The sequence below is a fragment of the Carassius auratus genome, chromosome 21 (assembly GCF_003368295.1).
Source record: "Carassius auratus strain Wakin chromosome 21, ASM336829v1, whole genome shotgun sequence".
Classification (NCBI taxonomy): Eukaryota; Metazoa; Chordata; class Actinopteri; order Cypriniformes; family Cyprinidae; genus Carassius; species Carassius auratus.
The window spans coordinates 15,326,264-15,340,753 of record NC_039263.1 but is presented as its reverse complement, the minus strand read 5'-3'; the positions used below and the strand labels follow the sequence as shown (position 1 = coordinate 15,340,753).

General features: G+C 36.4%; 1 protein-coding gene across 1 annotated transcript; it reads left to right on the top strand.

Annotated features, from left to right (window-relative positions):
• The first annotated feature begins 312 nt into the window (after positions 1 to 312).
• Positions 313 to 6,447, top strand: LOC113038665 (reticulon-2-like). Its single transcript, XM_026196260.1, has 7 exons — positions 313 to 369; positions 3,395 to 3,602; positions 4,056 to 4,194; positions 4,642 to 4,711; positions 4,892 to 4,938; positions 5,234 to 5,292; positions 6,288 to 6,447. Exons 1-7 carry the CDS (start codon positions 357 to 359, stop codon positions 6,382 to 6,384), a joined length of 633 nt encoding a protein of 210 aa, XP_026052045.1. The 5' UTR covers positions 313 to 356; the 3' UTR covers positions 6,385 to 6,447.
• Positions 6,448 to 14,490: the final 8,043 nt, after the last annotated feature.

Here is a 14,490-nt window from a genome sequence, read left to right as displayed (position 1 = left end):
CATCTTCAGCTGGGTGTTAAAGGCCAGCACTTTTCACAGCATGTGAGAAGATAAAGCACAGCGCTCTTTGAGGAACGTCTGAGTAATTTGCTTGGATCTAAGGTTAGCCATCTCCCTCGAGATGAAGACTTGACTACACACAGACACACGCTGACGTCTCATGTTCCTTAAGCTCTGAACGGGCCATGAGGGAGGATAGCTGTGTGTGAGTTTAGAAAGATGGGGTGTCCAAGTGGTTGAGATATTATTAGGTCCGGCCAACCCCTTCCCGCTGACAACTCTAGGATGGCCAAAAAAAGCCCAGAGGGTTCGTGGAGCACTGGGAGGAGAGGGGGTTTGGTGTGGAAGCAGCAGAAATGGCCAGCAAAGGTGAGAGTCTTCCACTGCGCTTGGATCGAGCTCTCCTGGGCTGTATTGTTTACATGTGTAATGTGCTGGCATGTGAAAAGCAGGTTGGCAGAAACTGAGTGAGGTGTCGAGTGGGGAGGGGGAGGTTAGGGGATCAGATTAAAGTTGAGTGTGCACTAGAGGTACAGTAATACTGCTGACTGGTAAGAACATCACACAGGACTTCCCAATGGGAGCTTGGCAGCCCGATGGGAATCTGATATATGGACTGCCTTCAAGATCCGACCGATGCATGAATCTAGGATTTTGAGGCAAGAAAAGGATGCATTGATGTCTGTCTGAATGAAGGAGGTGAGATCTTCGCTCAGTCTTATTTTGGCAGTGCTGGCAGACATCTCCCCAGAGAGATTCAATCTGACCCGGCCATGTTAGTCTGCAATGAAGTGCTTTAGCAGGAGTGAAGGCCACGTGGAAGATTTTATGCAGAGAAGATTTCAGAGAGTTTGGATTGATCTGATAAAGGCTTGTTCAGCTTTGCACCCAGTGTGCGCCACAGCACAGATTTGCACCTGCGTTTGGAGGATAATCAGAATCAACAGCTGTTGGGGTCTAATGGCTTAACAGGGGAAGGGGCGTTTAAAATGCACACTGCCATTAGCAGTTCCGCTGTGTTTGTGTCAATGCACTCTCTGACTTGAAGGCTTCTTGTCCATTTATGACATATGTTTGTCTTAGAGATGTAACATTTGCACTAAATTACAGCCATTTTACAAAATAATGTGCAAATCTTTTGGATTCACTTTTGGTACAGATTAGTTGTTCAAGTGGAGAATTTTTTTTAATGTGTTTACAAACTTGACATGTTTGGACTTTCGTGTATAATGTGACAAAACTTTGTTGGACAATGTGAATTCATGAATGACATCTATAAATATGAACTTGGGAGACTAACAAAGGTTGATTCAGACAGATGAGTGGATTATGTAAATCAAAAATGCATTCATAAACATTACATAACAGGCTATTTTTGTCATTTTAACTCTTTGTGTGGTTCCATGGAACGACGCAAACAAAAATGGCTCATGAATAAATGTGTCTGATGATCATTAAATCAGATGCTTGTAGTTCTTACTCGCCTAAGCAGCCTGAAAAAAAGAAGAAGAAAAAAAAACATAAAATGAAGAAATAATAACAAGAGTATTATTATCATTATTACAAAAAAAAAATATTTAATTTAAATTAAAATGAAGTTTGGATTTTTCTAGTCTTTTCATCAATACTTTCATTATTTTATATGATAATTTATATCTAATTTAATCTATATGAGTTGTATCATCATAAATTACATAAGAATGATAATAAATCATGCATTATACACTTTGGTGTATAATGTGACAAAACTTTGTTGGACAATGTGGTTTCATCAAGTGTTTCTTCTGGCAAAGTCGGCCTTGATGATCATGTCTTATTGATTGTACTTATAAGCAGTGTTAAATGAAACCTTATTACTTTTATTAAAACTAAATTTCAAGTCCTTGCAACTTTATAGCCACTACTATAGATTTTTTGAAGTCCATCTTTTCTCTTATGTGCTTTTTGCAGCGTTGTTTTCATATTCCACTGAGCCTTACTCATCCTCTGATTGTGCTGTTTGAGTGTTTTCACCCTGCTTCACTTTGCCTGAAATTCAAGTCTGAAATAATGACAGACAATGTTTAGACAGACCAAGTATATTTGTAATATTTTGTTTTTGGATACTGTATGTACTCTACCCCTCCCATTACTGGTAGATCAGTTCTACACAAACAAAGTTAGAAACTCCCTGACTGAAAGACATTATCGCTAATCTTTAAAAGCATATTAAAATAGACAGTTTAACAGTTAGTTAAAGATCACATGTTGCCATCTCATTATATAACATTTCTAAATTCATCCGGGTCAGAGTAGAACTGTATCACACTCAACAAATGTTGTGTTGACACAGATGACCAGTCATTGCTAAAGCTTCCAGCTGGCTAACTAAAAAAAGGTTGCAGATATTTGTATATTCACATATGGCATTAATTTTGCTATCTTATATTTTCTCCCCTTTGTCAAACATGAAAAATGACCAGAATACGACATGAGGTTGAGGAAGTTTCTTTTTGGGGTGGAGTAACCCCAGTAAAAAAAAATAAAAAATAAAAAAATACTATATATATATATATATATATATATATATAACAAAATAAGACAAATTTGGCCATCTTCATCGTGTTCAAAAGTTTTCACCCCCCCGCTCTTAATGCATCTTGTTTCCTTCTGGAGCATCAGTGAATGTTTGAATCTTTTTAAATAGTTGTGTTTGAGTCCCTCAAATGTGCTCAGTGTGATAAGATGCATCTCAAAATCATAAAGTCACTGCTGGAAAGGGTTCAAATATGCAAAGATGCTGGAAAACTGAATAATCTACAGGATCTTAAAGATTTTTCTGAAGAACGCTGCTCAGTTTAACTGTTCAGAACAAACGAGGGACTCATGCACAACCATCACAAAACAGAAAGACAGTCGAGGATCATCAGGTGACCACACAGAGTATTAAGAACCAAGGGTTCCCAAACTTTTGAGTGGGGTTATTTGAATAATTTCAGCAATGTTTTTGTCTTGTGTACTAAATGTTAATATCTTTTATGTACAATATCTTACTCAGGACATATATATATATATATATATGCAAATGTACTTCATTTATCAAATTAAATGTCCTATGAATTCAAAAGCCCAGAGTTAGGGATAGGCTATTTGTTTTTAAATTCTCTGAATTTTATTTATTTAGTTATTCATTTTCCAAAATAATTGAATTCAAATTTAGATGAGAAAAGACAAAATTGCTTTTAAAAAATTTAAATAAAAGATTTAATGAATATCTGCATTTGTATATGATAGTCTGTTTTACCACAAAAGAAGTGCTGCATGGTCATTGCATTTCTTTCCACCACTCTGCCTCTTCATACAGTATGTTTATTTCCCTGACATTTCACACATTCATTTTTCTTACCCTCTCTAGTGTCAGATCTGTTATACTGGCGAGATGTGGGGACCACCGGGCTGGTGTTTACAGGTTTGGTTGTGGGTTTGGCTTGTTTATTCCAGCTCAGTGCCATCACGATCCTGTCCAACCTCGGTTTAGGCTTCATGGCCTTCACTTTCCCTGTATGCCTTCTCTACAAAGCCATGACGCTTGTCCGCCTCAGTGATGGATCTCATCCTTTTCAGTGAGTATGCTCTAAACAAATGCGTCTGACATAGATTTAACCCTAAAGGTGTAACTAATTCTTCCCTTTACAGTAGAAGGAAGTAGCCTAGTAGCAGAAGTCTTGTCAGTGTTTGCGTCGATTAGTTTTAAAATCACTTATTCATGCACTAACGAAACAAGTGCAACTGTAGTGTGCTTTGAAAACAACAACAATTGTGTGACTTTGCTTATAAAGCTACAGACGCCCAGTCTGTCCTATTTGAAAGCTGGTTTCAGTGGATGAGTTCACTCATATATCAAGTTGATCATGGGTTAAAATATTAATTCTTGAGATGCATAACAGATGTGCTGATTAAAAAAAAAAAATATTGAATGAGTTGGCAGGAGCTTGACGGAGGGAAAAGCAACTCAAATAAGTCTGGATTAATACATGTAATCTTTCTCAGCTGGTCCACTTTTCTTTATTAAAAAGGTCATATTTGGATGAGGACCGTACACTGACAGATGAGGACACAGTTCGCATAGCGGAACAAATCGTTCTGCTGATTGCTACGGCTGTCACCGAGTTGAAGAGGCTGTTCTTCATCGATAGCATCATGGACTCAGTGAAGGTCTCACACGCGTCTTAAATATCTCACCTCAGCGGCACCGAGCAGTTTTCATGCTTTCACTGCAATTTACGGCCTACTTTCACCACATCAGGGGATACTACTCTCTTACATAATTAGTCCTGATATGAACTATCACCATGTGCTTTCATTCCCAAAGGCAAAGGTTCTGTGAAAAAAGCACATGTGAGAATAAAGAAATTCGTATTTGAAAAAAAAAAAAAACTCTGACTTTTATTCTTATAAGAATATAACATTCCTGGTACTAGCCATAGATTCAAATTCCCAGCAAACACAAATACTGTTAAAAAATATATAGGCTACCTTCAATGCACTGGTAATGTCTTTGGATAAAAGCATCTAATTTAACATATAAATAAGATTAAACAATCAAAAGTAAAATGATTTAAAACCAAATATAATGTTTTTTTTCTCTTTTGGTTTGTGTAGTTTGTTGTGTTCCTGTATTTGTTGAGCTATGTGGGGGTCCAAGCCAATGGTCTCACGCTGTTGATGAGCGGTAAGGATATCCTGTTCAAATTTGTAAAGATTCATCACAAATCACAGCTGACACGATTTCTGACCTAATGTCAGTAACTAAACAGAGTCAGAGTGATGTGGATCATACTTCATCAAGTATTACTGCTTTGTTGTGATGATACGTGATATTAACATACAGTAATTCATCACCTTTGAACAGTTGTGATATGTGCCTTCTCTCTGCCACTGTTTTACAGACTTCAGCAGGTAAGTGTGTGCCTCATCTGGACTTTACACACAGGCCTACATATATATATATATATATATATATATATATATATATATATATATATATATATATATATATATATATATATACATATATATACATATATATAAAGGTAAAGGTTAAATTGGGGCTATATTGGTCAAAATGTGGATTTTGCCACAAAATTAGGAATTGCTCCTTCTTATTTTCCTAACCAGAAATGCACTTATTTTCAGATCTCACTTATGCACATGTTTTAGACTTAGGACTTATTTTTGTTTCTATTTTTGACAGGAAAGGATCGACAAGATTGCCAAAGCAATCAAAAAACTTGTAGAAAAAGCCACCGAAATGTAAGTCTTCATCATTCTGACATGAGCCATAATGAAAATGATTCAAAGTGAGCCAGGAAAAAATGATCAAGCCTACATCTTAAAGGAATAGTTCACCCAAAGATGAAAAAAAAAATTGCTGAAAATGTACTCATTCTCAGGCCATCCAAGGTGCAGATTAATCCTCATCAGAAAAGATTTGGAAAAAATTAGCATTGCATGACTTGCTCTCCAATGGATCCTGTGCAGTGAATGGGTGCCATCAGAATGAGAGTCCAAACAGCTGATAAAAAGATTACAATAATCCAGTCCATCAATTATTATCTTGTGAAGTGAAAAGCATGTTTGTAATAAACAAATCCAAGGTGTTTTAACTTTAAATGTAATTTTTGGTCAAAATAATGTATAATGCATAAAAACTCTTGTTCCAGTGAAAAAGTCCACCCCAAGCTGGACATCGAAATTATGTTTGTCTAGAACTATTTTGGACTCTTTTCGCTAGTAAATGGTGTTTGAGCTGCATATTTCTCTCCTGATTAGGAAGACATTACTTTCTCTGTAGAAAGCAATATTATAAATAGCAGACTTATATTTTAGCTGGAAGCAACATTTTGAAGCTAAAAACATAATAATGATGGAGTTGTTTATTACAATTACACAGCGATTCACTACACAAGATGCTAATTAGAAATGGACTGGAGTCGTATAGCTTACATGGACTCTCTTTATAGTGGCACCCATTCACTGCAGAGGATCTATTGGAGACGTAATGCTAAATTTCTCCAAATCTGTTCCATTGAAGAAATAAACAAATCTACATCTTGGATAGCCTGATAGATCAGTACATTTTCAGCTATTTTTGGGTGAACTATTCCTTTAAGTCTAAATGAATCCACCTATTTAATTTCTCCCTACAAAGACACAAATGATAATCAAACCACATTTGTTATGAATTCAATTAACTAAATGGTTTACTTTCTTGAATTTATCATATGTTCTCCACTTCTCTTTCCTAGAGTTGATCTTCTGATTTCACTGGCCAAACCTCCACCAGCCCCAGCCCCATCCCCTTCCCCTGCCCCCACAGCAAAACATAAACAGAAGACTAAATGAAGGGGAGTGTGTGTGTGTGAGAGAGAGATGGGGGTGAGGAGCAGAAATGTGGAGTACATTGAACAAACAAAGTCTTACGCTGCAGCTGTAGCCCTGCGAGTTCAGCAGGGTCGGTGGTTTGGGGGTTATAAACGAGCGTTATGTTTTACAGTACGTTTCTTACAGTGCTAGGAGATTCTTCAGTAGGTCTTCTGAAAAGAATTAAACAACAGGCTTCTTCTTGAAGCACACTTAAGTCGAGAAAAGTCCAGAAATATGTCTAATGTATTCAATTAAGTCAAACTGAAACAGCTGTGTAATATTTATAATTATTGGTTCATTTTATTCATTTAGGTTTTTTGTTTTTTTTAGATGATTTTAATGATTTTCATAGAAAAAAGTTGAACCTAGTGACAGTTGCTAGTACATTTTTTGTCCACTAGAGGGTACAATGAGACCATACAATCACAGCAGTTCTGGGCCAGGACAGCATGTTGCAGAAATTCTGTCATGTAAATTTGTTTAGATTTTATTTTATTTTTTGAAAATTACAATTCCCACTGGGATTGTACATATAATTTGGGTTTTAATATTTAATACTTATTTTTCAAATTACAGAGCTATTCAAAACGAATTGAAGTCACTTTAAACAAGACTTCCCTGACTTTGTACGTCTTTTGTGCAACATGACCCCCAGTAAACACGTTTTCAATGTTATTTGCGTTTTTTTTTTGTAGCCTGACAACACACAAAACATCACATCATATACTTCCGGCCTTGCACAGAAATGCTTCTTTTGTGGGAAATAAGCAGCTGCTAAGGATGCAAACTCCTTTGAGAAGAGTCCCAGGAACGGCAATTTCAAAACATTCAGTTACATACTGTTTGCAGATGACATTGTAATACTGAAGAGAAACAAATATAGGATGCCATTGCCTTTTGATGTGCAAATACTTTCATGCCAGAATGGTGATAAACAAAATCTGGTAATGGTCTTCACAGGCTTTTAAGAGAGTATCGGTACCATCCATTAAATGATATTGCTTCAAAATTTATGGAGGAAAGTGTTTAGAAAGCACAAAAAGAACATCTCGCACACTACAGGAAGACAGTTTCATGCGCACTGCAGAAACACTCAGGGATGTAAGGAAAAATAGCAATACTCCACTGAAGAACAGTGGCACTCAGAGGAACATTTTGTATTCATTACTGTTTTAAATAACCTACTTCAGACTTTCTGCAGCTTTAAACTGCCACTGTGTATCATTGTTTGTTATATGGCAGTAGTGGGAAATCTCTAAATCAGGATATAAGGAAAAATATATATTTTAGAATGTTCACTTTAATAAGCTATTCAAATTTATTAAATGCCCTGTCTCATTGGATCACGGCTGAAATGTCTATACTGACGCAATTTCTGAAGGACTGATTGTTTCTGACTGTTTGAAGTTGTAACTACATATTTGTGTATTTGAAAAAAAAAATATTATATATATATATATATATATATATATATATATATATATATATATATATATATATATATATATATATATAATTATGATTTTTAAAGCATGATACACTTTTTAAAGCATGATACACATCTGAAATTATGCCACTATAAATAACAACTCAATGACTCCATGGACTCCAAAACAGTTCATTATTGCAAAAAGATGCAATATAATGACCTGAGCATATTTTTTAATACATTTTCATTTGCAGCCAGATAACCGCAGTGGCATATTAAAATAAACAGATGTTCATAAGATATCAAAGCACATAAATATGATCAAAAGACTCCCTCTAAACTTTCTTACATCATCAAGCCGTCATTCTTGTTGAGCCACGTGTCAGTGTTTTTTTTTTTTTCTGATCCTGTATGCATAAATACACTTTTGGCTTAGAAAAGAGATATATAATATATGGAACAATAGGGAAAACACAAAACTAAAGTTTGTAATTTATCATAACTTTTGACAAGCAATGTTCACACACAATCTTGTACGTAATGTGAGTTAAGATTTAAAATTGCCCCTAAAATGTAAACTTTCACAATAAACAGGATCCATTTATTTTTCAACCCCCTGGATCATAAAGCAAAGAAATAAGACGGATAATAAGCTGTAATTTTGTCCATGATGACATCCTCACAGATGATTCTGCCAACACATTTTGGGACTGTGGTTGTATGAAAAGGAAATATTATCTCGAGTACGTCAGCATGAATGAGGTCTACTTCTCGCACTTGACCAGAAACATCTGCATTGAAACAAAATAAATAACTAAACGGAAAATAACTCCAAATGCCTTAAAGTGACATGAAATTGGCCATGCAATTCATCAGCAGCCATCAGACACAAACAACACAAGATTCCAGCTGAATCAGACACGGATACACACCTTGAGCCCATTAAAGAACACTAAGCCGTTTATACTCAATTGATAGAACATGATCTCAGACCAGGATTTGCCCAGCAGCATTATGGGAAAGAAGTGGAAGTAGTGCACTACATTTGAGTGCTGGCCATTCTCACTAGTCATACAAAGATGCTGTAATTGAGTTTTAGAGAAAGTGCTTTCGCAGCAAGAACTGCGTCATGGAGAGATCATTGCGAGGTGAGTCACAGAAATCGAATTTTGTAGGTCAGGAAAGTCAGAATTGGACACATTTCTACCGCAATGGCTGAAATGAAATGAAGGACATAACTTTACTAATTCACTTCATAAGAAGAACAATCATTCATTGCTTGTTTAATATTATTGATTGTCTAAATGGATCCTCGCTTCGCTGCAAATGTTCATTGATCATACACCCCAATGTTTTTCTCTCTCTCTATATTGATGTGTGCTCTTTGCTGAGAGCTCTTGTACATTTACGGTGCCCATCTCACTTAGATGGGGATGTGTAACACAAATCGAGGTTTTCATATTTGCAAACTACTGACCTCCTTGACTTGTACTTTTATGGCGAGCAATTTCAATTAAGAGTTAAACTCTTTCTCGCAGTCCTTTTGGCTTTGTGAAAGCTGCTTGAATGATCTCATTCACTGAGCCGAAATGCCACAATGGCCTCAGATAATCACTGGGACAGACCGAGAGAGAATCTCTTTGTTCCTGGGAGAGGGAAATTATTCAAGGAAACTTCTGTGAGTGAGTCTAGATGGCTATGGTTGGGTATCTGGACCGGAGGAAGGGTCGGGAGAAGGGGAGGCACTGTAAACCGGGAGTGTCATGGACTAATCCAGCTGTCCCTGCGGATACATCCATCCGGAACGCCACAGGCCGAATAGTGTTGAGATTATGTAGCTATCAGCAGGGATACAGTAGGTTCACTAATGTCTCAATCACACTGCGGCTGTAGAAAGCAGCTGTCGCATTTCTGCTCTATGCCATTTTTTCATTCACAGTGTCAGAAACATATTTTGTTGTGAGTTTATTGAACTCACTTTACTTCAAGATATCCATTAGGTGGTTTGATATAATTGCACTGAAGGTCAAATCATGGAAACGCAATCCAGATTGCTGAGGAAGCTGTAAAAATAGTCTACTATAGAGGCCTGTGCAGTGGCAATCTGCAGGGAATGGATGGACAAATGGAGAAATAGCAGGACAATTGAGCGAGAGAGAGGGGTGGGGTGGATGGTGGGTGGGTGGGTGGGGGTGTATTGAGACATTGAGCAGAATCAATCGTTCACGTGACCATCCCCCACCGTAGGGCACCTTGATCCCTCCTCCAGTGTTAACAAAACACTTGCATACACATACTCTCCTTTATAACACCAGATGCATCCTCCACAATCTCGGTGTCCGAGCCTGAATTGCCTCGACATTCACTAACAAAGAAAAATGTATGCTATTTTTGGGCTCTGGTAAAAAAAAAAAGGAGAAGAAAAAAAGAAAGCCTCTCTCTTCTCTTCTAACGGCCAGAACGGAACTGAGAAAAAAACTCATAAATAATGATTAGAAAGGAAGAGAAGTTGGGTGAAACAGTCTCACTGTTTCAATCCAATAAGGGCAGTGCCTAACGTAGCTTGGTCTTACAGTAGAGAAATCACAAGGGTGTCTGGATAAGAAAGACATAAGGCAATGTTATATTGTAAAGAACAACATTTTGTATCGATTTGTATACAGCAAAGTCATTGCATACTGCAGTGGTTTTGCTTCAGGTTTTTCCTCAGATATTACATTGTGTTTTTCTATTTGTATAATGCTATTTTCTAGTTTGATGCTGTCATTTAATTGATCCTAATTGTATTTGCACCACATGAATATCTATTTATTTCATAAGAATATTTTTGTCTGAATAAATGAGTAAAATGTTTCAACCTTGCAACTAGACGTCAATGTGTTAAACTGTGTTTTGTGAATATTGCTATTATATAACTTTACTATATCACTACAGTATGTTACAAATCTGTATTTGAATTGCACACTGTCAAGAGGACCTTAGTAAATAGCGAGAGATTTAGTTTTGAACTCAGTAAGGGATCGGAACGAGACACTTGCTGTCTTGGCCACTTGATTACAAATGTAAGCCACAGGAAGCAATTTTCAAGAGAAAAAATTCAAAAGGTCAATGTCCTTAATGCACACTAAATCCACACTATGGCTGCATCTGAAATTGCATACTTCCCTACTCCATAGTGAGCGAAAGCCAGTATGTGAAAAGAGTACAGTATGTCCAAATACAACATATTCAGTGAACTGTATGCCAAAAGCTTCCATATGACACACTTCTGGTGAGATTCTGAAGTGTGCATCCAATGGACACTCCAAAAGAGGCAACGGGAGATTTGGGAATGGACCTAATAAGGCCTAATTAGAAACACCACAATTAAATATAGTAGAGTCATCTGTTATATAGAGACTATTGAACAGACTGAAATTTATTTAAAAAGTGCAATACAGCTCTCTAATAACTTTTTAGAGCACTATGATTTAGTGTGTCCTATCAGGTAATCAAAAGTTATACCCACACTGACCTACTTGAACACTAGAGCCAAACTATCCCCATAGAGGGAATATGTCATGTACACAAGTGTTCAAGAGCAAAGACTGAGTGAGAATGAGTCTGTTTGGTGAATCATTTACAGTGACTCAAGAAAATAACTGGTTCATAAGAGTCATTTTCTCACTATTTAACTCCAGCAGCTGAGAGCCAATTCTTTAATAATAACACACTTACAGCCATAAGCAGAATTACTCTCCATTAATGCATTTATATTGCCAAAAGACAACAGGCACTTACTGGTGACAGGCTTTATAAACAGCTGTTTTTCATTTAGACGTGAGATATATGTGGATGATTTTAAGTTCTGCTGCAGCTGTCTGGCTCCTCTTTATAATCTCTTTAGGAAGTTATGATGAACCTCAGTGTCCCATATACTGACACAAATCAATGGGTGAATGAATGGCTCCACATATCTTTTCATCTATCTTCATCTGATATCTAAATATGAGTCAGCAAGTAAGAAGAATGTTATTTCACTGTCCACTGAAATGGGCCCAATGTAGATGTGATTTATGAAGTCTTTATCATACTGAATCAACGAAGTATAGCCTTTTGTAAGTGGAGAAAGCCATCCATTGGCATTGCATGGTAGTTGCTCGGTCTTCGCTTCATGGGCTGTCATTTCCGGTGTTGTGCTATACCATAGTGTTGGTTTTGCTCCATAAACTAAATTATATCCTAGCAAAACCACATCAGAATGAATCGCTGTGCATCTCTGAGCGTGTGTTTCTGAACGACGCTGTTGTTTGCATAAGTGAATGATTCAACACACGTCGCCATCTACTGGCAGATGCTGCTATAACATGATGGGATATCATTATATCATGATGTTTTTTAAAGAGAACCTCCACACTAAAATAAATGTATTTGTCATTAGTCACTTTCCCCCATGTCGTTCCAAACCCATAAAAGCTTAAATTGTCTTCAGAACACAATTTAAGATATTTTGGATGAAAACCGGGAGGCTTGTGACTGTCCCATAGACTCTCAAGTAAATTACACTGTCAAGGTCCAGAAAAGTATAAAAAGCATCATCAGAATAGTCCATCTGCCATCAGTGTTTCAACCGTAATATTATGAAGTGACAAGAATGTCTTTTTGTAAGCGAAGTAAACAAAAATAACAACTTAATTCAACAATTCCTTTGTCAACAGTCTCCCATGTGTCTCTCCACATCATTCAAACTGCCTATGTTCTGTATCCTTGTGGCACGGCTGACACAGAAGAGCATATGCAGTTTGAATGATGTGGAGAGACACAGAGGAGACTGTTTACATTATATTATTTGTTATTATATTATTTTAATATAGGCCCTATTATCATTATCATAAACACAATGGATTTTCACCCAAATTGCTTTAAAAACAGTTTATTTTACTATAAAAGAAAAAAAGGTAACTGCTTTAAAAATATTTAAATCTACATATTTACATATAAATTCAGAATTGTGAGATTAGCAATTCTGAAAAGAAAATTCAGAAGCCAGAAACATAAAATTGCAAGAAAAAAGAGCACATCCTTGACCCCTTTCTGAATTATGCTTTTTCTCCTGAGTATATGAAGACAGAGTTTAAACACCAGTAATGAGACACATTTAATGTTCCTTTGTCTGACAGTTTTCCTATCAAGAACATTGTATACCAATCCTAACCTGAGCTCAGAGTTATCTCAGCTATTACCGTTCCTTACATCAGCTTTGTTTCTTAAAGACAACAGGGTGACTTTCAGCTCTGAAGGAGAGAAGAGAAGAAGAGGACCTCCTACTCCATGGTCATAAATCTGTAATTTTGGACTATGCTAACCATCCCCCACTGTCCCCCTCTCCTCTTCTCCCTTGTCTTCTGTGGGGCTATAAATCTGTACTGGACGGTCACTCTGGGGCCGGCTGACTTAATAGTTTAATGGCCATACAGTGTGGCAGGTGTCCAATATGGCTGCCGTTGACTGTGTCTACATTACTTTTCAGCACTGAAGGTGGGTTCAGAATGCAAGAGAAGGAGAGATGCAGACAGACAGACAGGGTTTGGGACATTACAGATCATTCCAGTTCTAATAAAGTTTACCAGTCTCCTGATAACAGTTGCAGGACAGAATTTCTGGATGTACTTTGCTGTGTGAAGAGACACTTTATGGCCCTGCTTTATACTTTAGCTTTGTGCCAGTGATGGCCCGCGTTAATCTAAAGTGACAAATGACTTTTCACAAGCAACTAGAAGAAATTTTCCTGCATTCCCTGCTGGTTTCTGGAATTTGCAGAGATATTCTGGATTAGTAGGATAATGAAAAGCAGACTCTCTATATAAACTTAAAGTGGTCTGTATAGTTTAAAGGGTTAGTTCACTCAAAAATGTAAATTAATTGAAATTAAAGACTAATGCTTTAAAGATTCAAAAAGGACAGAAAAGCATCATAAAACAGTGGTTCTCAAAAAAAGAGTCACAGTATGAAAAATTTATATAAATATATTATCAATACAATTAATACTTATATTATAACTGACCTATTAAGATAACATAATCATAAATATAAATAACTTAATTAAAATGCTAATAAATATATTTAATCTTATTTTTTATTTTTTAATCCTTTATAAATCTATTGTTTCTGTTTATTGACAAATTAACAGTTTATCAATATTATAGCAGAAATACTGAAGGAAATACCTTTGAGTCAAAAAGACTGAGAACCACAGTCTCTTAAATTATCACAAATGTTTATATGGCTTACTACTACGTCTTCTGGAGCTGCCAGTTAGCTCAGTGTGAGAAAAAGACAGAAAATGTTAACTCAACAATTAATAAAGAAAAATTTCAGACCAATTTTGTGAACCTATTACTCGTAATGATCCAACTCAAAAGAAAGAAAGATCTGTTCACTACCTGGACGTTGCTGTGATAAACAATGGACTGGCATGATGACAGTGAGTAAATTATCCCATAATAAACGGTTGTTTAAGAAATTACTTAACATTGTAGTTAACCAAAAATGTTTTATGCTTTCTGGAAAGTATAGAGAGAATATCTACATGTTATAAGCTCCCAAAGCTCCTCATTCTCCGAAGACACTATTGGGAAAATATTTATGCAACATTCCACACAGTGTCTAGAGTCTCG

Bases quoted from the DNA above. Each gene is read 5' to 3' on its own strand.
- LOC113038665 (XM_026196260.1), top strand. The intron at 4,712-4,891 runs GTAAGGATATCC...ACCTTTGAACAG, and splicing joins TCTCACGCTGTTGATGAGCG to TTGTGATATGTGCCTTCTCT. The intron at 5,293-6,287 runs GTAAGTCTTCAT...TCTCTTTCCTAG, and splicing joins GTAGAAAAAGCCACCGAAAT to AGTTGATCTTCTGATTTCAC.